At 48.7% G+C, this 24,197-nt stretch overlaps 1 protein-coding gene across 1 annotated transcript; it reads left to right on the top strand.

Annotated features, from left to right (window-relative positions):
• The first annotated feature begins 9,643 nt into the window (after positions 1 to 9,643).
• Positions 9,644 to 23,925, top strand: UBE2L6 (ubiquitin conjugating enzyme E2 L6). The gene is made up of 4 exons (XM_042906408.1): positions 9,644 to 9,760; positions 14,172 to 14,267; positions 21,172 to 21,358; positions 23,165 to 23,925. The coding sequence occupies exons 1-4, from the start codon at positions 9,734 to 9,736 to the stop codon at positions 23,314 to 23,316; spliced, it is 462 nt and encodes a 153-aa protein (XP_042762342.1). The 5' UTR covers positions 9,644 to 9,733; the 3' UTR covers positions 23,317 to 23,925.
• Positions 23,926 to 24,197: the final 272 nt, after the last annotated feature.

Here is a 24,197-nt window from a genome sequence, read left to right as displayed (position 1 = left end):
TGATTTCGGCTCAGGTCATGATCTCTCAGTGTGTGGGATCGAGTCTCGTGTCGGGCAATGCACTGATAGCACGGAGCCTGCTTGGGATTCTCTGTCTCTGCCCCTCCCCTGCTCACTCTCTCTCTCTCAAAACAAATAAATATGTTTAAAAAAAATCAATATGCCAAAGAACATACCTTGGGTAGCAAATTTGCTCCCTGCAGTAATAAATACAAAGGGACTCCACAGTAGGGGTTCCAAGAAAGAATATTTTAAAGATTTTATTTTTAACTAATCTCTACACCTAATAAGAGGCTCAAACTCACAACCCCCGAGATCAAGAGTCACACGCTCCACTGACTGAGCCAGCCAGGTGCCCCTAAGGACAGAATATTTTAAAATCTAAATGTTACTCATTTTTGAAGAGGTTGGTGGGAGAAAAACTCTCTAAAGGCCTGATATACAAGGGAAACCATTTTAGATTTCTTTCTAAGTCCACGTGACTGTATTTAAACTTTGTGCAAGCCAAAACCCTTATGGCCCGTCACACATACATTGTACATCTGCTTTGTGAATAAGCACCCTAAAGGAAAACCACCTTGTCCTTGAGATATCGCTCAGTGCTCCTGTCTCCTGCCTTCCTTTAGGACAAAACTTGCGATTCCTGCCTCTACGCTAATTCTATCATCTTTTGAGCCTTTACAAGATATAAAACGTTTGTAACCCTGTAAAATCTATTCGTTCTCCAGAACGCTTTCTTTCCTGTGAAGAGCGTGTTTCCCCAGGCAGCTGTCCTAACTTTGGCTCCACTAAAACTTTCTTTTCTGCTTTTAGAGATTCTAAAAGGTTGGTTCATTTGCATCGGCAAGTAGTTCATTCGCGTTGTTCAAACATTTTAAAGGAAATGAGGTTTATAGCGAAAAGGTTTCCGCCTCCTCCACACCCAGTTACTTCGTGACCTTCGCTGGAGATAAGCACAGTATTTTGCATCCTTCCGGAGACGTTGTGCACGTATGGAGGCAAATATTATTTTTCCTTTACCTACACAGATTATAACATACTTTTCACGTTGTACCATATTCCGCTTTATTCCCTTAAAATTTATCTTTAAGAGCCTTCTCTATCAATACACAAACAACTACGTCATTCTTTTTCTTTGAATTATTTTTCTTTTCTTTGAGGGGGGTGCAAGTGGGGGAGAGGGGCAGAAGGAGGGAGAGAGTGGAAATCAAGAGTCAACAGACTGAGCCACACAGGCGCCCTGCGATTTTATTTTTTAAAGTGATCTCCACATCCAATGTGGGGCTCAAACCCACATCCCTGAGATCCAGAGCTGCATGCTCACTGATTGAGCCAGCCAGTGCCCCTCACATGTTTCAGAACAATTTCTACATCCTTTTCATTAAATTATCTTTTCCCATCTCTTTCCATTTTCTACTAGAATCGTTGAATTTTTATTCATTCATAGGTACTCTTTATACAGGAGGGGAACTAACTCTTTGTCTGGAATAAGTTGCAAATGAGTTTCCTAGTGTGGCACTTAGATCTTTCATTTCAAAAATGTTGCCTCATTAGAGGTGCCTGGATGGCTCAGTCGGTTAAACGTCCGACTTTGGCTCAGGTCATGATCTGACACTCGGTGAGTTTGAGCTCCGCATCAGGCTCTGTGCTGACAGCTCAGACCCTGGAGCCTGCTTCGGATTCTGTGCCTCCCTCTGTCTCTGCCCCTGCCCCACACACCCACCCCCCCCATCTCTCTCTCTCAAAAATAAACTAAAAAAATTTTTAAATAATAAAATAAAAAAAAAATAAAAATGTCGTATCCTATTGAAAAAACAGGTACAAGCCACACAGAACACATCTGCCAAATTGATTGTTTCTGAGCCACCAGTCTGCCACCTCTATTTTTAGTCATAAGAAAAGAGATGAGCAAACAAAGGGAGGGAGGCTGTAAATGGCACTGACCACAGTCCAGCAGCGATGAGCATGGAACCCGCCATACCCCAGTTCCGGACCAGGGGATGATTCCTGAATACCAGTTACCCCCTGATGGCAAAACATCAGTGAAGGGTGGTCCATTTGTTGCTATCAAATGGCCCAATTCAGAAAAAATCATGCATGAGGCTGAGGCAATCGGAGGAAGCCTGAAAGCCTAGACCAGGCATAGGAATATCTAGGTTCTAATCCATGACCTGAACAAGCCATTTCCCTTGTCTGGGCCCGTTTTCTTATCCACACGGCGGGATGTGGCACAGAGTGAGGTGGTTAGACAACCCTAGATGACCGCAAGGCTCCCTTCCAGCTCTGGTTTCCGGGGGACATGGGGCTAATTTGAATACCCTGGGACAGCTAAATTCTGGAGGCTGTTCTTTGTTAAGAATAAGAACTTATACATGCACATCACTTTGTAAGAATCAAGGCCCTTTAAGTTAAACCACATGAAGCAGACAAGGCAAAATTTCTCTTCATCATCTTTAACAGGAGGAAATGGGGCCTAAGTAGATATGCAGATAAGAAGCAGGAAATCAGCAGTCTGGGGTTAAGTTCCAGCTTGGGGACCACCTGGCTAGCTCAACTGGTGGAGCAGGTGACTCTCAGTCTCAGGGTCATGAGTTCGAGCCCCATGTTGGGTGTAGAGATTACTTAAAAAAAAAAAAAGAAAAAGAAAAGTTGCAACATAGAGACTGAATAGATGTGTGGCCTTTGGACAGTGACCTAGCTTCAGTTTCCTTACCTATAAAATGGAACAGATCAGGGGTACCTGGCTGGCTCAGTGTATAGAGTATCGACTCTTGATCTTAAGGTCATGTGTTCAAGTCCCACACTGGGCATAGAGTCTACTTAAAAATAAATAGGGGAGCCTGGGTGGCTCAGTTGGTTAAGCATCAGATTCTTGATTTTGGTTCAGGTCATGGTCTCATGGTTCTTGAGTTTGAGGCCCAGGTTGGGCACTGTGCTGACAGCACAGATTCTCTGTCTCCCCCCCCCCCCCACCCTCAAATAAATAAACATTTAAAAATAAATAAAGGGAACAGATCAATTATGATAGTGCATGTGAAGCACTTAGCACAATGGCCGTGTTATAAAATGAATGATTCTGTCTCCTTTGAATTCCTATGTTGAAGACTTAACCCTTCTACGTGGCTGTATTTGGAGATGGGGCCTTCAAGGAAGTATTAAGATTTAATGAGATCATAAATGTGGGGCCCTGGTTGGATTAGTGTCCTTATAAAAAGAGACACCAGAGACCTAGCGCCCTCTGCTCTCCCTGAGCACACACACCAAGAAAAGGCCATATGAGGACTGAGAAGGCAGTTGTCTTGCAAGCCAGGAAGAGAGCTCTCACCAGAAATCAAATCCACTGGAACCTTGACCTTGGCCTTCTAGTCTCCAGAACTGTGAGAAAATAGATTTCTTTTCTTTTTTTTTTAATGTTTATTTATTTTTGACAGAGAGAGAGAGAGAGAGAGAGAGAGAGAGAGAGACAGACAGAGTGTGAGTGGGGGAGGGGCAGAGAGAGAGGGAGACACGGAATCTGAAGCAGGCTCCAGGCTCCGAGCTGTCAGCACAGAGCCTGATGCGGGGCTTGAACCCATGAACTGTGAGACCATGACCTGAGATGAAGTCAGACGTTTAACCGACTGAGTCACCCAGGCACCCCAGAAAATAAGTTTCTGTTGTTTAAACCACCCAGCCTGTGGTATTTGTTGTGGCAGCCCGAGCTGGCCAAGACAGCCTGGTACATTCAATATACTTCAGTTATTATCGTTGTCATTGTCATCACTATTACCTCTCTTGCTCAGAGTCCCCCTACCAGTGAGTGAGTGGGTGGCTGAGCCAGGCTGAGGAAGCAGGTTCCTTGGGTTGCCAGACTGTCTCCCTGCTCTTGGGCAGGACCCCTCCAGCTCCTCTCCTGGGGCTCTTGCCTTCATGGCTGCCTCTACCCCATGCCCTCCACCTCACCCACAAAGGCAGGACTCACTGGGGTGCAGCCTGGGAGAGAGGGGTGTGTGTATGTGTGTGTGTGTGTACGTGTGCATGATTCACCCAGGAGAAGGAGGTGTGTGAGGTGACGGGAAGCGGGAATCTCCTCCTCCATCAAAACCGGGGCACCTGGGTGGCTCATTCGATTGAGTGCCCGACTCTGGATTTCAGCTCACATGCTTCCAGGGTTGTGGGATCGAGTCCCCTGAGTTGGGCTCTGTGCTGACAGCATGGAGCCTGCTTATGATTCTCTTTCTCTCTCTCTCTCTCTCTCTCTCTCTCTCTCTCTCCCTCCCTTCCCCCCACTTCCTCTGTCCCTCTCCCCCAGCTTGTGTGTTCTAGCATGTGCATATGCATGCACTCTCTCCCTCTCGCTCTCTCCCAAAAAAAAAAAAAAAAGGCAGGAAATTCTCTTCTGCCTTTGGTCCCCTGAGAACTCCTCTGGGCTGGAGGGAAGGCTAGGGGAGTTTCAGATTAACCCTCCCTGCCCCAGACCAGAACCAGCCCAGGCAGGGGCCCTAGAGGAAAACATCTGCTCCTTCCTAACCCACTCCTCCCCTCATAGATGCCCTGAAGGCTCAAAGAGGCTTCTGAACAACCTGAACCTTGCAATAGGAACAGATAAAGTGTGTTAGTACCTACAAGGTACCTGTCACCTAACAGTCTCACTTTGTTTCTCAACACATAGGCAAGTCTTACAGTTGGCAGAGCTGAGTCTTGAAAAGTCAGGCCTAGAGGCCCTTCTCCTGCAATCTTTTGCCATCCACACAGACGTGTGTCTCTTCTACTGACGGTAAGGACAGAGTCGGCCTCACCCTGCCCCCATCTCATAGTGCCCAACCCAGGGCCTTGCATGGTACACACTCAATACATTTTGTAGAATGGAGGAATAAATGCCAATGATTAGATCAAAGAAAAGTAAAAAGGGTTCTCCTATTTGGGAAGATAGTGTGACCATTGCTCTAACAAACGCAAACATCTCTGTTCTTCCAACCCAGCACATTTACTCCTGGGAAGGCACCCGACATCGTTTTAATATTTATTAACATTATTTTTACTACTATTAACATTGGTTTATTTATTTATTTATTTATTTATTTAATTTAGTTTAAGTAATCTCTACACCCCATGTGGGGCTCAAACTCATGACCCGAGATCAAGAGTTGCATGCTCTTCTAGCTGAGCCAGCCAGGCACCCCATACTATCAGCATTGTTATTTAAATATTACTTATTGTCCAAATACCAACTCATTACTTTTTAAAAACATTTTTTAATGTTTACTTTTGAGAGAGAAAGAGAGAGAGAGAGAGAGAGAGACAAAGTGTGAGTGGGGGAAGGGCAGAGAGAGAGGGAGACATAGAATCCGAAACAGGCTCCAGGCTCTGAGTTGTCAGCACGGAGCCCGACATGGGGCTCGAACTCATGAACCGCAAGATCATGACCTGAGCCGAAGGTGGTTGCTTAACTGACTAAGACACCCAGGTGCCCCTCATTACTCTCTTTTTAAGCTCATTTCTCTTCACATCCACTCTTATTAGCCCTATTTTATAGATGAGGAAATGGAGGCACAAATAGGGTCAGTAGTTAGCTGAGGCGGGGATTCAAACTTGATTGTTTATATCAGATTGTAATTGTCAAAGTTCTTCACTTCTGTGAACTCAGCCTCACAGTGATCCTGGGAAGCAGGTGCGGGTTTCTATGGCTCATCCAAAGCCACAGGGCACAACCCCAGGATCAAGATGTGGAACTAGAACCCAGGTCTCCTTGGGACTGGTTCTGACACACAAAGGCTTGCACTGTGTGAGGATGTGAAGCCCATGCACCATGTGGGTCTTTCTGCTGTTGGGGGTTTAGGATCCATTCCTGAACAGGGAGCCTGGGCTAATTCATGACTGAATTCACCTGGGGGGTGCAGAAATTCTGTAACAGAGAGGAAGAACCAGTGGACAGAAACTTTCATTCCAGAATATGGGACTGTTTCCTATTGCCCAATGCACTGCCTCTGCCCCTTTGCTCATGCTGGTCCCTCTCCTTGGTACACCCTCATCCCACGTTCTCGCTCTAGCTAATGCCTCATACTTTGCAATTTACCTGGATATTTATATCTTCCAGGAAACCCCTGCTCCTCTCTGAAGCTGGATCAAAGGACAGTCCTCCAGGCTCCCACAGCACCTGATGATTCCTTACATCTTTATGCTTTCCACTGTGTATTAAAAGGGGCTGCATTCTTCCATGCTCCTGGAGAGGAAGAACAAATATTGTTAAAATGTCGATACTACCCAAAGCAATCTACATATTCAGTGCAATCCCTATCAAAATAACACCAGCATTCTTCACAGAGCTAGAACAAATAATCCTAAAATTTGTATGGAACCAGAAAAGACCCCGAATAGCCAAAGCAAGCTTGAAAAAGAAAACCAAAGCAGGAGGCATCACAATCCCAGACTTCAAGCTATACTACAAAGCTGTAATCATCAAGACAGTATGGTACTGGCACAAGAACAGACACTCAGATCAATGGAACAGAATAGAGAACCCAAAAATGGATCCACAAATGTATGGCCAACTAATAATCTTTGACAAAGCAGAAAAGAATATCCAATGGAATAAAGACAGTCTCTTCAGCAAGTGGTGCTGGGAAAACTGGACAGCGACATGCAGAAGAATGAACCTGGACCAGTTTCTTACACCATATACAAAAATAAATTCAAAATGGATAAAAGACCTAAATGTAAGGTAGGAAGCTATCAAAATCCCCGAGGAGAAAGCAGGCAAAACCTCTTTGATCTTGGCCGCAGCAACTTCTTACTAAACACGTCTCTGGAGGCAAGGAAAACAAAAGCAAAAATGAACTACTGGGACCTCATCAAAATAAAAACCTTTTGCACAGAGAAGGAAACAATCAGCAAAACTAAAAGGCAACCGACAGAATGGGAGAAGATATTTGCAAATGACGTATCAGATAAAGGGTTAGTATCCAAAATCTATAAAGAACGTATCAAACTCAACACCCAAAAAACAAAGAATCCAGTGAAGAAATGGCCGAAAGACATGAATAGACACTTCTCCAAGGAAGACATCCAGGTGGCCAACTGACACATGAAAAAATGCTCAACTTCACTCATCATCAGGGAAAGACAAGTCAAAACCACCATGAGATACCACCTCACACCTTTCAGAATGGCTAAAATGAACAACTCAGACAACAACAGATGTTGGCGAGGATGTGGAGAAAGAGGATCTCTTTTGCATTGTTGGTGGGAATGCAAGCTGGTGCAGCTACTCTGGAAAACAGGATGGAGGTTCCTCAAAAAACTAAAAATAGAACTACGCTATGACCCAGCAATTGCATTACTAGATATTTATCCAAGGGATACAGAGGTGCTGTTTCAAAGGGACACATGCACCCCCATGTTTATAGCAGCACTATGAACAATAGCCAAAGTATGGAAAGAGCCCAAGTGTCCATCGATGGATGAATGGATAAAGAAGATGTGGTACACACACACACACACACACACACATACACACACACACACAATGGAGTATTCCTCAGCAATAAAAAAGAATGAAATCTTGCTATTTGCAACTACATGGATGGAACTGGAGGGTATTATGCTAAGTGAAATTAGTCAGAGAAAGACAAAAATCATATGACTTCACCCATATGAGGACTTTAAGAGACAAAACAAATGAACAGAAGGGAAGGGAAACAAAAATAATATAAAAACAGGGAGGGGGACAAAACAGAAGAGACTCTTAAATATGAACAACAAACAGAAGGTTACTAGAGGGGTTTTGGGAGGGGGGATGGGCTAAATGGGTAAGGGGCACTAAGGAATCTACTCCTGAAATCATTGTTGCACTATATACTAATTTGGGTGTAAATTTTAAAAAATAAAAAACAAAATTAGAATAAATAAATAAAAATAAATAAATAAAAGGGGCTGCATTCTTTCTCTCTAAATAGCCTGAGAGCTCCTCAAGGGCAGGGACCCCACTTTTTGAAGATTTTATTTGTATTTATTTTATTTTAGAGAGAGAGCAGGGGAGAGGGGCAGAGGGAGAGAATCTTAAGCATGCTCCATGCTCAACATGGAGAACGATACGGGGCAGGATCCCATGACCCTGGGATCCTCACTTGAGCTGAAATCAAGAGTGGGAGCTCAACTGACTGAGCCACCCAGGCGCCCCTTAAGATTTTGTTTCTAAGTAATCTCTATACCCAACATGGGGCTTGAACTCACAACTCCAGGATCAAGAGTCACATGCTTCATGGGCAGAGCCAGCCAGGCAGCCCAAGGACCTCACTTTCTCATCAGGGTATCTCCTGAAGGCTGTGCCTGGCACTCAGTAGTAAATGCTTATTAACAAAGATGCATGACCAGAGGTGGGTTCAAATACCTTTGTATTTGGAGGAAACTGAAACATCTTCCAGTTTCCTATTCATTTCTGGCACATAGAAGATGCCCGGTTAGTTTCTTGAATTGAATTAAACAGAATTAATCATTCTGCAAATACATCCCGCGTCTGAGCGGAGAAGTTACTTGGTGCTAACAGATTTAGATAAAAACCATGTGGGATACAGACCTCAGAACTCAAAATATGTGCTCAAAATACGCCGATTGCCTTCCTCATTTGGACTTTTGAAAAAAGTCGGTGGGCGTGAGGAATAGGTCCTCCTCCCAAGCAGTCCAAATTTACTAGGTGATTCTTCCCCAGATGCTGCTCCGTGCTTGAGGGCTGCTATTTCACGGTGGCCTCAGCCTCGGGCTAAGGGAAGGGTGTCTGCCCTGGCACCGAGCGGTGGAGACCCCAGGCGGAAGCGGGGGGAGGGCCCGTTTGTCACGGACCGGTGGTAGTATAGGGAGGCCGAGGGGCCTCCTAGTGGAGGCTCGCTCTTGAAGTCCATCTTAGGGCTCCCTCCACCGAACTATTCCCCAAATCAGCACAGAGTAGGCCCTCACAAAACATTAAACCTAATCAAGGGCCAAACGAATTGTGAACGGAACCCCAACAGCGCGAGGACTGGGTCCGCCAGCGCCCCCTTGCGGTGCTCTGCACCAAGCCGCCACCTGGGAGAAGCGTCCCCGCGGTCCCATCGGTGAACGCTGGACACCACAAAGGACCCGAGCTGCCAGGGAAGGGGGCCCCTGGAGGGGATGTCGTCCGCGCCACGCGCCACCCCCCACCCATTTTTAGAGACGGACACTGGGCCCAGGGCGGGGAAGTAGGTCGTCCAGAAGGCCCCGGGAATGCGCTCCAGCGGCTCAGGGCGGCGGTCTGACGGCGGAGGTCTCGGGCGACCTGCGACCGGGCTGCGCTGGCACCTCAAGCAGTCCGTGCTGACTCACGTAAAGGGTGTCCCGGCGGCGGCATGGAAGCGCCGGTGGGGATGCCGGGCCACGCGCGACCTCCGGCGGCGGAGCTACATCTAGAACCCGGATGGACGCACCGGCGCCGCGCCCCCGGGGGCTCGCCGCCCGGTGCACGGCGCCCCCCAGCGGGCACGAGGGACAAGCAACGCCGCGCGCTCCCGGGCTCGCCGCGCCCCCGGCCGCGCGCGCGCGCGCGGGTCCCGGGAGCCCAGCCCTCCGCGCGGGCAGGCGGGAACCCGAGTCCTCTGCGCCGCGGGGGCGTGGCTGGGGGGGGGGCGTGGCGCTGGGGGCGTGGCTGGGGGCGGTGCGCTCCGAGTCCGCTAGCCGGCCGACGTCCTGTTGCTGCGCTCGGAAGCCCCCGCGCCCGGAAGCCCCCACGCTCGGTCCCGAGATGTCTGCCAGCAAGCGGGTGGCGAAGGTAAGGAGGTCGGGCGACCCCTCTCTCGCGGCTCCTCTCGCCTCCCGTGACCTGCTCCTTGCATCCCTCCCCCGGCTTTCCGAGCGCGGTTATTTGCCCCTATTACCGCCGCTTGGCCGGGAGGAGGAGCAGGTCTTCGAGAGGGGCAGGAGATGGAGTCTGAGGAAGCGGGGTCGTATGGAGCGGAGCTGTCCCTGGCGCCTTGGGCTGCGCTGGGGATGCGGATGGTTCCTCCCGAATTGGTTTCGGTTTCTTTTCTCCTACAAGAAACTTGTGATAATAATTGCTTGCTTGTCACTGAGGTGCTGGAAAGGTTCCAGGAGCCAGGCGCTCTGCTGGAGTGGAGGGGGTTAGGGACAGAGATAACCAGAACAAGGTCTTTGCCTTGGAGTAGCCCATGCCCCGCCCTTAATTGGGTACCTATGTTTCTAGAGTCCTGACCAGTATGGGGTGTTGAGTAGGAATCGGGAACAAAGTTCCCTGGGTATTCTCGGGGGAAAAGATGCCAAGGCGCAGCTGGCAGGTGTCCCGGAGTAGGTGGTGCGCACTCATTCCTTCTACAAATGTTGTCGAATGCCTGTTATGTGCTGGCTCCTGTTCTAGGAAGTAGGGAAGCAGAGATGAGCAAAAATCCCCCCTCCCTTTGAGCTTTCTTTCCAGTTAGGGACACAATTTGAAATGAGGTCTGGAAGGATGGGAAGGGTCAAACTCCCCAGGATGTGGGAAAACCCAGGGTGTTTGAAGGGGTGTAGCCGGGAGGTGGGCACAGGTGGGGAAGGAAGAGAGGTCAAGTGAAATGGGTCTGACATGCCCCAGACTTTGAATCTCTTGGAAGTGCCCTTCCAGTATGCAGAGTGGGAGGAGGGTTAAGGGGGTGAAGAGGGCTGCCTTCTCCTCTCCGCCTTTGAGAGTTAGAGAGTCTCAGGTTGGAACACAGAGCAGGCTCAATCCAGAAGAACTGAAATCCGGAGATTGGCAACAAAGCGGGGCAAAGGGTCTCTCTAGCCAAGTGGGAAAGAACTAGGAGCCGGTATTTATCACACTGGCACCACTAAGTGCCTGGCCATTTACGTTAGCTCATCAGATTCTCACAGCAACCCTGTGAGAGAAGCCGTATACCCCCATTTTACAGATGAGGAAGTGGAGGCTCAGAGAGAATAACTCGATTGTCCAGGGTCACCCAGTAAGGAGTGATGGGACTGGGATAGGAGTCCAGGTTGGTAGGGCTCCAACCTGCACGCCCTTCCAGTGGCCTCTTTACTTTTATTTTCTATTTCTCTGAGTCAGGTGATTTCCTAATAGGCCTCAAGAAAGAGCTGAGTGTCCTAGGTTCGGTTTCACATCCTCAGGCTTGCAGAATCTTTTGGCAGAACTCATTTATAACAGAAAAGTCCCAAGGGGCACCTGGGTGGCTCAGTTGGTCGAGCATCCAACTTTGGCTCAGGTCACGATCTCGCGGTTCGTGAGTTTGAGCCTGATGTCGGGCTCTTTGCCGACAGCTCAGAGCCTGGATCCTGCTTTGGATTCTGTGTCTCTCTCTCTCTCTGCTCCTCCCCCACTCATGCTCTGTCTCTCTCTGTCTCTCAAAAATAAATAAACATTTAAAAATTAAAAAAAAAAAAAAGCGAAATGTCCGAAATGATCTCAGTTATAGTAAAGTCAGGAAAGTGTCCATTCCACAGCTTCTCTATTTGACCTAGAACTACATTCTTGCCAAAGAGTCATAGATGATCCTGGAGCTAGGACTCATGGTAGCAAATATGGAGTGAAAAATAAATGAGGGGTCAGAAGCGCCTGGGTGGCTCAGTTGGTTAAGCACCTGACTTTGGCTTAGGTCATAATCTCAGGGCTCGTGAATTTGAGCCCTATGTCAAGCTCTGTGCTGACAGCTCAGAGCCTGGAGCCTGCTTCAGAGTCTGTATCTCCCTCTCTCTCTGCCCCTTCCCCTGCTTGCACTCTGTCTCACTCTCAAAAATAAGTAAACATTAAAAAAAATTAAAAAAAAAATTTTTTTTTTAACGTTTATTTATTTTTGAGACAGAGAGAAACAGAGCATGAACGGGGGAGGGGCAGAGAGAAGGAGACACAGAATCGGAAGCAGGCTCCAGGCTCTGAGCCGTCAGCCCAGAGCCTGACGCGGGGCTTGAACTCACGGAGTGCGAGATCGTGACCTGAGCCGAAGTCAGACGCTTAACCGACTGAGCCACCCAGGCGCCCCCCAAAAAAATTTTAATATTATAAATGAGGGGTCAGAGACTGTGCAGAAGGCACAAGAAGCAGTTTTTTGTTATGAATAGAGAGTATGGGCTAGCTAAGAGATAGGAGATGGGGCCAGGGTTGTGTTTATATGTTGGGGGTTCAGAGAAAGTTCACGTGGTCCACAGTATGAAAAGCCCCTCCCAAACTGTGAACTGGTTTTGAGCAACCTTTGTTTATACCACAGTTTCCCAGCCTCGTTACTGTTGACATCTGGGGCTGGCTAATTCTTTGTAAGATGTTTGTCGGCATCCCTGGCCTCAACCCACTAGATGCTGGCATCACTCCCCCAATGTGTGACAACCAGAAATGTTCTAGGGGTGCCTGGTGGCTCATTCGGTTAAGCGTTCCGACTCTTGATCTCAGCTCAGGTCTTTTTTTTTTTTTTTTTAATTTATTTTTAAGAGAGAGAGAGCGAGCGAGCACAAGTGCACATGTGCATGAGCGGGGGAGGGGCAGGAGAGGGGGAGAGAGAGAATCCCAAGCAGGCTCCGCGATGCCAACACAGAGCCTGACCAGGGTCTCCATCCCATGAACCATCAGATCATGGCCCCAACCAAAATCAAGAGTCATGGGGCGCCTGGGTGGCTCAGTCGGTTGAGCGTCCGACTTCGGCCCAGGTCACGATCTCACGGTTCGTGAGTTTGAGCCCTGCGTCAGGCTCTGGGCTGATGGCTCAGAGCCTGGAGCCTGCTTCCGATTCTGTGTCTCCCTCTCTCTCTGCCCCTCCCCCATTCATGCTCTGTCTCTCTCTGTCTCAAAAATAAATAAACATTAAAAAAAAAAAAATCAAGAGTCAGATGCTTAACTGACTGAGCCACCCAGGTGCCCCATCAGCTCAGGTCTTGAGCTCAGAGTCATGAGTTCAAGCCCTGCATTGGGCTCTGCACTGGCTGTGAAGCCTACTTTAAAAAAAAAAAAAAAAAAAGCCTAGCCATTGCCTAGTGTCCGCTGGGGGTGTGGGATCAAACTGCCCCCAGTTGAAAACCAATGGTTTATACCCATTTGCTGTTCCAGAGGCATATGACCTTGCCCTTGAATGTCTTCTTATCTGTTATTGTTATTGTTTTGTTTTCAAAGAAAAAAAAAAGTCTGTTGACCTCCGAAGAGGAGACGGGTTCCTTGGTCGATGTGTTTGAGAAGTTCTGCATGCTGTGGGTGCACAGCTTGGAGATTTGTGATGCACAATAGCACATTGAAGGCTCTGGGAAGTCCTGCAGTAAAGGAATCTGTTTAGCTTTGTGCTTTCCGATGTACTTGACCGTGGAACCCTTTTCCATCAATAACTATTGAGCTTGCATGGAACACACTGTATCTTTGCTCTGACCCGGCCTCTGCCTTGGTGCCTGTCCCCTTCCCTGCATGGCCTGGCACAGTGGCGCCCTCTGTGAAACCTTCCCGCTCCCCTGTCCTCTTCCCTATTATGTGTCCTTACCCGTTATTCACATAGTCACATTCACCTTTCTGCCATCACTCCAGCAAAGTTCTCGAGGGCTGGGCCCTTCTTACTCAAGTGTCGTTAGAGGATGCTCTGTAAAGGGCTATAGGGAGAATCCGCTGATGTCCGGGTATCTGGGCTACCTCTCTAGGGGATGGGGTGAGTCACTCCTTGTCCCCTTGTTTCTCTGCGTGATGTGTTTCTCTGCTGCAGTCTGCCTGAACCATCTTCCTTCCCCAGGCCTGGTCTGGAGGACTTTGTCTTTGCTGTCCACTCTGAGCACTGTAAGGGCCTGTCGTCATGCCAGACACGCAGTGCATGCCGTGAGAAGAAGGGAGGGAGGGAGGGAGGGAGAGAGTTAGGACCTTTCAGGAAGACAGCAAGATGACAGAGGTCAGGTGGTATCTTGGTTTCAGGAGGAAAGGCTCTGAAGAGAGTTTACTCCCAAGTGGTAACATCTGGAAGCAGCGATCTGCACCTTCCTCCCACCCAGTACCTACAGAGCTTGGTGAGCCTGAAGTTGGATAAGTCACTTAAAGCACATAGCGCTGTGCCTGACACATTCTGAGTGCTCAGTAGTTGAGGGCTCTGACTTCGCCGGCTTCTGCCTCTGAGGGTGTCCTTTTTGAAACTTGGGACAGCTCGCTGCTGGGACAGGGAGGTGGGGGGCTGAAGTAGGGGAGACCGGCAAGCTGCTCACTGATGCATCCCCTGCAGGAGCTGGAGAGTCTCCAGGCAAAGCTTCCCCAGTACCTACGGAACCTGTTCAGCCGCGATGCCGATGTCCTGGTGTGGCACGCCCTCCTCCTGCCTGTAAGTGTCGCCGGGGATCATGGCCTTTGATTAGGGTGACAGGCCAAAGCCATGGGCAGGGAGGCTGAGGACTGGGTGAGAACTTCCCCTGTCGTGGAGTCCTTTTTGTAACTGGAGGTCAGTCGTTGGTAGAGGAGGTCTCTGGACTGATTGCTTCTGAGGTCAGAGCAGACCGATGAAGAGGTTAAAAGATTTTTGGATCTGGTAGGAGAGCCTGTCCTCAAACCGGTAGTCACCAAGCCCACCAAGAAGCTACAACAGACAAACAGCATCAAAAGAAGAAAGAAAAGATCTCTTGGATCTCTGTCGGAGGCTGGGGATAAAGTTTCTGTTCGTAGTTGGTAGAATTTGCTCCTCCAAACCCAAAATGTATTTTGTTTTCTTTTAAAGGTCATACTCCTGGGGTGCCGGGGTGGCTCAGTTGGTTGAGTGTCCGACTCTTGATTTCGGCTCAGGGCATGATCTCACGGTTTGTGGGTTTGAGCCTCACACAGGACTCTCTGCTGACAGTGCGGAGCCTGCTTGGGCTTCTCTATCTCTCCCTCTCTCTCTGCCCCTCCTCTACGCACACTCTCTATCTCCAAATAAATAAGTAAATTTTTAAAAAATTAATGTTTTTTTAAAATTGATAGTCTTTTTAAGAAATTTTGTTTAATGTGTATTTATTTTTGAGAGAGGGAGAGAGAGCATGAGTGGGCGGGGGGAGGAGAGAGAGACGGAGACACAGAATCCAAAGCAGCGTCCAGGCTCTGAGCTTCAGCACGGAGCCCGACGCGGGGCTCGAACTCACAAACCACGAGATCATGACCTGAGCCAAAGTTGGATGCTTAACCAACTGAGCCACCCAGGCGTCCCCCAAAAATAAATTTAAAGATCGTATTTCAGACAACTATTTCTTTTTTATTCTAGCATAGTTAACCTACAGTGGTATATTAGTTCCAGATGTACAATAATATAATGACCGGACAACTGTTGTTACATATGGCGACGTAGATAACTCATCTTTACCATTCTGATTTGTCTCCATTTATTAGATCTCTCTCAGTAAAATCTCCCCCTGAAAATAATATTCTAGTGGACCAATCTGCATGCAGGATTTCTCTTTTATTATTAATAGACTGAAGATCTTTTCTATGGGAGAGTCATCTATACACCTTTAGTTACATGGACATAAAAATTAAAACAGTGAAACTTGTCATTAGCTCTTTGGAAAATAAAAAGAACCATTCATTTGATTATTTAGGATTTGGTCTTTTTACTGACAGTGCAATGGCCTGGATTGTGCCCTCTTCTCTTTCAACCGGCCTGTAGTCCTGAAAAATAGGGAAAGGCTTGACTTGGGGCAGCATACGAACTTTGGTCGTGTCCAGTGGGCTGCTAGGTTGAAGCAATCCGTTTACCTGGCTTGGAGTGAGGACAGCTGCTCTGGGCCTCAGGGGCCAGAGGAAGAAGGTGCTAGAAGGTGCTCCAGGGACTGATTAGATGCCCCAGGGAGGCTAGCTCTGAGGTGGATGAGAGTATAGGTGGAGGAGGGGTGAGAAGGCAGAAGGTGGGCGACAGGGACACCTGGGGGACGTCACATTTCAGAGAATACTGTGAAATCACAGTCGGCAAGACAAGGTGGGGCATCTTCTGGTCTGAGCACAATTCCAGCGTGTGGAGGGGTGTCTCTGCCCCACCTCCAAGCAATTCTTAGGACACCAGCTGGGTGTCCTACTATTAAAAACAATATTTTTAGAATTTTTAAAATGTTTTATTTATTTTTGAGAGAGAAAGACAGATTATGAGCAGGGGAGGGGCAGAGAGAGAGGGAGACAGAAGCACGGAGCCCGATACAGGGCTCGAACCTGTGAACCATGAGATCATGACCTGAGCCGAAGTTGGACGCTTCACCAACTGAGCCACCCAGGCGCCCTCCCAAAAACATGTTTTAATGCTTATTTATTTAGAGAGAGGCAGAGAGTGCGAACAGGGGAGGAACAGAGAGAAGGAGAGAGAGAATCCCAAGCAAGTCCCGCACTGCAAGCACAGAGCCCAACTTGGAGCTTGAACCCACCAACCATGAGATCATGACCTGAGCTGAAATCAAGAGTCGGATGCTTAACCAGCTGAGCCACCCAGGTGCCCCTGGATGTCCTGTGTCCTACTATTTAACTCACTTCTGACTCCATCTACCCTGGAGATAGCATCGGATCCCACAGATTAAAGGCTGGGTTCCACATGACTGTCCCTTCTACACACCCTCCCCCTCCTCCCCTCAGATGTCAGTCCCAAGTCCCGGTTGCTTCTGACTGAATGGTTATAAATCAGAGGCTCCCATGACCCCTTCTTCAGGTTCACTTAATTTGCTAGGGCGGCTCACAGAACTCAGAAGCATTTTACTTGCTAGATTGCCAGTGCAAGATGGGGGAAGGGCGCGGGGCTTCCGTGCCCTCTCTGGACACGCCATCTCCCCAAGCCAACATGCGTTCACCAGCCCAGAAGCTCTCTGAACCCTGCCCTTCTGGGTTTTCACAGAGGCTTTATTTCGTAAGCATGATTGATTAAATCTTTGGCCTTTGGTGACTGAACTCTAGCCCTTCTCCCCTCCAACCCTCTAACCCCCTGGTTGGTTCCCCCAACTATAGCCCCCCTCCTTAGGTGCTTCCAAAGCTAACTCATTAACATAACAAAAGACATTTTTGTCACTCTCAACACTTGGGATTGGGGGACCAAAGGCTGATGCAGAACAGCCAGCTAAGGGGGCCCAGAGGTGCCTGATGAAGCCGTAAAGGAGGAATGGTTGGAGGCCAGGGGAAGGAGAACCCAGACAGGTCTGTGGGATGAGCTGACAGATTGTCCCTTAAAAGCTCAGTCTCCGTATACATGCTCACCAAGGTGGCCCCACTTGTCACCTCTTATCACGGAAGCTGACAGCGGGATGAGCTTTTGAAAGCTAATAGTAAGAGTTGCCATTCATTACCCACTGTGGACCGAGCCCTGTTTCCAGGGCATTGCCTGAGCAGTCGTACTGAGCCCTCTCAACTGCTCCGTGAGGAAGACTGACATCTTTTTAGGGTTGGGGAAATGGAGCCTGAGGCGGTTGAGGAACTTGTCACACAGAATAAGGTGGCAGGATACTGACTTTTCTATGATTTACTAATGGCTAAAATAGGATCACTTTTGAGGTTGGAAAAAAAAATTCTAGGGCTCTTAGGATATTGACGCAGAACAAAATAAGTTTATGATTAGCTTCCAATTATCAGTGCTGCCAAAATGACATAATAGTAGTATAATATAATAGTATTAATATAATATAATATATAATAATATAATATAATATAATATAATATAATATAATATAATATAATATAATATAATAGTAGATGCTGATAGTGGTGAGTTTTCATAATACTTTTATCCAATGGCAGTTTTGTTGAGACTAAAAGTTCAATTCTCCACAGCTTCAGCAAAGAAGCCCCCTTCCAGTGAGACAGTTGGCCAACACCTATAAAACACCAACTCTTCTCTAAGCACTTAGCAATGAATTTTTTTTGTAAAAAAAAAAAAAAAAAAAGAATAAGGTGGCAGAGCTGGAAGAAGAATAGCTGAGTGCTTTTTTTAAGCCCCAAACTCAGGGGCACCTGGGTGGCTCAGTTGGCTAAGTACCTGACTCTTGATCTTGGCTTGGGTCATGATCCCACAGTTGGTGAGATCGAGCCTCACATGGGGGTCTGCGCTGACAGTGGGGAGCCTGCTTGGGATTCTCTCTCTCTCTCCTCTCTCTCTGACTTTCGCTCTCTCTCTCTCTCAAATAAAGTAAACTTAAAAAAAAAATAATGAAAAATAAACCGAAAGCTTAGAAGGAAATCAGACTTTCTCAGCTGACCCTAAGGTATAGTATGAAAGCCCTCGGGGTGGCCCAGCTTCTTCATTTTACAGATGAGGATCCCGATTCCTGGAGGAGCTCAAAGCCACATGGTGGGCTTGAGGCAGAGCTGGGGTGGGCTCCCAGGGCCCTCAAGTCCAAGGCTCCTCTGTTAAGACCCAGGAAGCCCAGCATGCAACCCTGCAGACAGGACACATGGACATTCTCCCGTCCTTTTCTGAGGCCTCATGCTCGGCTCTGTCTCCACTGCACAGGCCTTGGTCTCTTATCATCAAGAATGAAAAGCTGAGCCATTTTCCTTACCTGCCCTATACAGTTGCCACATCTCTTATCTCAGACACACCCAAGACCCCTATGGCTCCCCTTTGCCCTCTGCTAACTAAGAGGAGTTCTCTTAAGACTTTGACTGTGGGCTTACATCCATGTGTCCTTGTCCTGTCTTCTCAGTAACGAAGGCTCTGAAAGGATCTGGAGCTTTGGAAGCAGCCGGAAGCCCCTGGACTCTGTGCTGGGGTCACCCGAGTTCTGGGGCTCCCCCCTTCTAGGGGTGTAGACTAGTGCTCACATGTGGAGACATAGAGTTGGCAATTCTGGGTTCCCCTCCAGCACTCCACTGGGGCCCTGGGCAAGTTACAAGACATTGAACTTGAGCTTCCTCATCTGAAAATGTAGATGCTAATAGTGGTGAGTTTTCATAATACCTACTGTATTACCTACTGACACACAGATAGTGCTTTCCATGTGCTGTTCTAAGCCCTTAACATAAATTAACTCATTTAGTTGTCACATAAGCTGTATGAAGAAGCCTATTATTGTCATAGGGAAGCACAGAGGTTAAGTTACTTGCCTAAGGTCACACAGCTAGAGTGGCAGAGCCAATATTCATACCGTGGCTCCAAAGTCCATGGAACCCCTGCCCTCTGCTGCATGGACTAATGTTTGTCAAGCTCTTAACACAAGGTGGCACAGAATAGGCACCCAGGAAAGTTTTTCAGGTTGCTCGAAGTCCGGAGGGTCTTCTACTGGCCCCTGGCTACCCCTAACCCCCAGTCACTCCAGCCCCCGAGTTCGTTCTTTCTGTAAAATTTTTTTTTTATGGTAAAGTACACAATAACAATATTTACCCTTTTTATGTTTACAGTTCAGGGGCACTAACCCCATTGCATTGTTGTGCAACTGTCCCCATCACCCACCTCCAGAACGTTTTCATCTTCCCCTTCCGAAACTCTGTACCCATGAAACACTGACTCCCCATTCCCTCTCCCCCTGCCCCGCCCCATCACCTGGCATCTCATTTTCTATTTTATGGCTGTGAATCTGACTATTCTGGGTACCTCACGTAAGTGGAGTCATACAGTGTTTGTTCTTTTTTCTCTAGCTTGTTTCACTTAGCATAATGTCTTCAAAGTTCATCCATGTTGGGGCACACGTCAGACTTTCATTCCTTTTTAAGGGTGAATAATATTCCATTGTACATGTATGCCACATTTTGTTTCTGCATTCATCCATCAGTGAGTATTTGGGTTGTTAGCATGGATCCCGTGCTAATTCTGTGTTTGGATTTTTTTTTTTAATTTTTTAATCCATTTGAGAGAGAAAGACAGAGCATGAGGAGGGGAGGGACAGAGAGAGAGGGAGACACAGGATCCGAAGCAGGCTGCAGGCTCTGAGCCTGACTCGGGGCTCGAACCCACGAACCATGAGATCATGACCTGAGCCGAAGTTGGATGCTTAACCGACTGAGCCACCCAGGCGCCCCCTCTATGTTTAGATTTTTGAGGAATTGCCATACGTTTTTCCACAGTGGCCGCACCATTTTACATTCCCAAGCCCCTGACTTCTTATGATCCCCTCATTTTCTCCATTCCGCCCCCCCCCAGTAATGATTTCTCCTATGCTTCATTCTTCTATTGCATTCTTCTTTTGCAACATGAAGACGTTGAAGCTGAGATGGCCATTTGTGGCATCATGGACGGACCTTGAAGGCATTATGCTAAGTGAAATGAGTCAGGCAGAGAAAGACAAATTCTATATGAACTCATCTATAGATGGAATTTTTAAAAGTTTATTTATTTGTTTGTTTATTTTTTTTAACGTTCATTTATTTTTGAGACAGAGAGAGGCAGAGCATGAACAGGGGAGGGAAAGAGAGAGAGGGAGACACAGAATCTGAAACAGGCTCCAGGTTCCGAGCTGTCAGCACAGAGCCCAACGCGGGGCTCGAACTCACAGACCGTGAGATCATGACCTGAGCCGAAGTCGGACGCTTAACCGACCGAGCCACCCAGGCGCCCCTGTTTGTTTGTTTAGAGAGCAGGGGAAGGGCAGAGAGAGAGGGAGAGAGGGAGAGAGGGAGAGAGGGAGAGAGGGAGAGAGAGAGAGAGAGAGAGAGAGAGAGAGAGAGAGAATCCCAAGCAGGCTCTGCACTGTCAGCACAGAGCAGGATGCGGGGCTCAAACTCATGAACCATGCAGTCATGACCTGAGGCGAAACCAAGAGTTGGATGCTTAACCGACTGAGCCACCCGGGCGCCCCATCTTTTCTTTTTAATTGTATCTGTGTGAGAAGACAGACGTTCGCTGAGCCCATGGTGGTAGTCATTTTACCATCCACTTACACCATCGTGTTTGTCGATTCTTTTTCAGTAGAAATGGACAGAAATTAATTATCCATTGAAAAAAAAAGAGCTGAGATAGTCCTGGTCAAACGTGACCCCGTTTTCGAACGAGGAAGCTGAGGCCCAAAGGTGGGAGGTGGCTGGCCCACAGTTGTTGCACAGGAAGAGCCAGGGTGGGACTTTTGTGACTCCCAGGCCAGTGTTCTTTTGTGACTCCACTCATCCGCGGCTCAGTTGCCCAGTGAGTACAGGAGCCACCCGTGTCCGTTCATGGTCCCACCTGGGCATGCCACAGAGGACTCCTTGGAGTCCAGGGGCGAGGCCGGGAGAGGGGCCGCCAGACCAAGGCCCCGGGAGGAAAACAGGCTTTTCAGAGCAGACGTGTGCTGGAACAGAGCTTCACCCCTTCTCTGGCGCAGGAGAAGCCACCCTACAACCTCAAGGCTTTCCACCTGCGCATCAACTTCCCTGAGGACTATCCGTTCAAGCCCCCTACGGTGACATTCACCACCAGGATCTACCACCCCAACGTGGGCCACAATGGAGAGGTTTGCCTGCCCATCATCAGCAAGGAGAACTGGAGTCCTTACACCAAGACCTGCCAAGGTGGGGCTGGGCCTCGCCTAACGGGAGGGTCTGATCCTGGAGGAGAGGTGATGGGACTGATTTTGAACCCGAAAACGCCCCAAAGAGGGGAGATAAAAATGGCGGGTCTCAGCTGAGCCTGTCTTCAGATAGAAGGGACGCGTCCTCAGATCCTGGACCTGCTGACCTGGTCCTGCCTCGGCTTTCTACCTGGGCAGGTGGGACAGAGCAGCGTGGCCACGGGTCTGGGAGGGACGGGCTCTGTTGCTCTGTCTGCGGACCTTGCCGAGGTCTGCTCCTTCGCAGGCTCAGAGCCCTAAATGACAGTTGAGGGGATTGGCCCAGTAATGGCAGTACATGTGGATTAAACGCTTTCTGCCCTGTGCTAGGAGCTTCACACACTACCTTCATCCAGTCCCCCAGCAGCCCCATGCGGAGTGCTCGCATTGCCCATTGCATAGATGAGCACCGTGAGGCCTGTGGTAAGTGAAGCACTGGCCTGTGGTCGTCCCGCTGGCAAGTGGCAGAGCTGGGACTCACAGCCGGGCTTGGCTGACTCTAGACCAGCACTACCCCGCAGAACTTTCTGTAGTGATGGAAATGATCCACGGCTGCCCTGTCCACTTCCCTAGCCTCTGCGACAGGTGGCGATGGAGCACCTGAAGTGTGGTCCTGCGACTGACCTGAATTCCTGATTGCAGTTCATTTTAATTCCTTTCAATTTAGAGATCTGCATGTGGCTAGTGGCTACCATATTGGACAATGCATTTCTATAGAGTCCGTGAACGTCATCGGTGCGTGAACCAACTCAGGAATTCTTTTTTTTTGTTTTTTTAGTGTTTATTTAAAATTTTTTTTTAACATTTATTCATTTTTGAGAGACAGAAACAGAACATGAGTGGGGGAGGGGCAGAGAGAGAGGGAGACACAGAATCTGAAGCAGGCTCCAGGCTCTGAGCTGTCAGCACAGAGCCCGACGCGGGGCTCGAACCCACGAACCGTGAGATCACAACCAGAGCCGAAGTTGGACGGTTAACCAGCTGAGCCACTCAGGTGCCCCTGGACCAGCTCAGGAGTTCTTAGCCTTAGAAACAAGGTCCCGGGGGGCGGGGGGTGGGGAGGAGGAGTGGTTCTTGGGTGAGCTTAGGGGGTCTGTGCAGCACTCTTAACTTAGAACTGCATGTTGGCACGTATTCACATGTGCATGTGCCTCGAGAGATGGCCCACCGCCTTCTCCTGGTTCCCAGAGCCATCCCAGAGCCATGTGAAAGGTTAGGAGCCACGGGGCAATAGCACTTTACAGTCTGGAGCCTCAGAACCCCTTTTCCCAAATAAAAGTTGATTTATTTGGAATCCTTTTTTAAAAAAAAATTTTTATTTCATTTATTTTGAGAGAGAAAGAGAGCAAGCAGAGGAGAGGCAGAGAGAGAGGGAGAGAGAGAATCCCAAGCGGGCAACATACTGTCAGCGTGGAGCCCGACTTAGGGCTATTTGGAATCTTAATATCAAACAGAAAAACAGGGCGGCTCTTGTTGGAAACAGAAACCCCATTTATCTCATTGACCTCCACGATGAGACGTTTCTATGAAGTCATGGAACATGGTTTGAAAAGCACTGACATAGCCAGACAGGGCTTTGGGCACCGTCAGTGAGGAATGAAGGGCTTTTAACTTGGTTGTAATGTCATCATCCTAAGAAATCGACCTCCTTGGGGTCCCCCATGGAGTGAGCATGGAGGTGCCAGGGGATCTGGGAGGGGGCTGCCATCGCCTCCTTCCCAGGATTTTTCTCTCCGTCCTGATGTCCTGACCTGGCTTCTCTCCCCAGTCTTGGAGGCCCTCAACGTGCTGGTGAACAGACCAGACCTGGGGCAGCCGGTCCGGTTGGAGCTCGCAGACCTACTGAAGCAAGATCCGGAGCTGTTCCACAGGGAGGCCAGGGAGTTCACCCTCAAGTATGGAGTCGACCGGCCCTCCTAACTGGTTCTGACCCCTCTCTTTGACGGATCCTCTCTGTGTGACGGGCGGACATTTCATGGAAGCTGTGGGGGGCTGGGGAGGGGGGGGGTGCAGCTGGAGCCTCATTTGTTCCATGTTTTCCTTCTTAGGTAGCTAGTCATTAGCCTGTGTGTGTGTGTGAGCGTGTGTGTGTGGGTGTGTGTGTGTGTGTGTGTGGGTGGGTGTGTGGCATGGACCCATTCCCACGTTCACCTGGCCACAGTGTGCTTTTCCTGCTCTTTCTCTGCCCCAGAGGCAGACGAGTTCACGTTTGTGCAATTACAGGCCAGCTCTCCAGGGCTCCGTGGTCTCACAGACACAGGTCGCCTTCAGGCCAGCTGGCAGGAAATGAGCCCAGGAGCCGCCTCGCATCCCCCTAGGGCCCAGGCAGAGGGGCAGAGGGGATGTGAGGAGTATGGAGGGGGGGCAGGGCACTTGGAGAGAATCATATTTACACTTGAGTGATTTGTTTATTGAGTGTTTGAAGTCAGCCAGACTGCTAATAGGTACTTCATGTCTAGATTTATGCGCGAAACCTTTCCTTTTCCCCTGATGAATCATGAAGTGAAGAATCTAATCTCTATCCAGAAATCTGACTATGTGGTTTTTTTTATAGTGTGATATTTTTTAATGTTTATTTTTGAGAGGCGGGGAGGGGCAGAGGGAGAAGGTGACAGAGATCTGAGGCTCTGTGCTGACAGCAGAGAGCCCGAAGTGGGGCTTTGAACTCACAAACTGTGACATTGTGACCTGGCCCGAAGTCAGGCGCTTAACTGACTGAGCTGCCCAGGCGTCCCTCAGGCGTCCCTGACTATATGGTTTGTGTTTTTAAAATTTCTTTAATTTGAGACAGAGAGAGAGTG

Source organism: Panthera leo, chromosome D1, assembly GCF_018350215.1.
Source record: "Panthera leo isolate Ple1 chromosome D1, P.leo_Ple1_pat1.1, whole genome shotgun sequence".
Taxonomy (NCBI): Eukaryota; Metazoa; Chordata; class Mammalia; order Carnivora; family Felidae; genus Panthera; species Panthera leo.
This window is presented reverse-complemented; position numbering and strand designations above follow the sequence as displayed.

Coding starts and splice junctions, on each gene's coding strand:
- UBE2L6 (XM_042906408.1), top strand. CDS start 9,734: ATGTCTGCCAGCAAGCGGGTGGCGAAG. Junction 9,761..14,171: donor CCAGCAAGCGGGTGGCGAAG/GTAAGGAGGTCG, acceptor CATCCCCTGCAG/GAGCTGGAGAGTCTCCAGGC. Junction 14,268..21,171: donor GGCACGCCCTCCTCCTGCCT/GTAAGTGTCGCC, acceptor TCTCTGGCGCAG/GAGAAGCCACCCTACAACCT.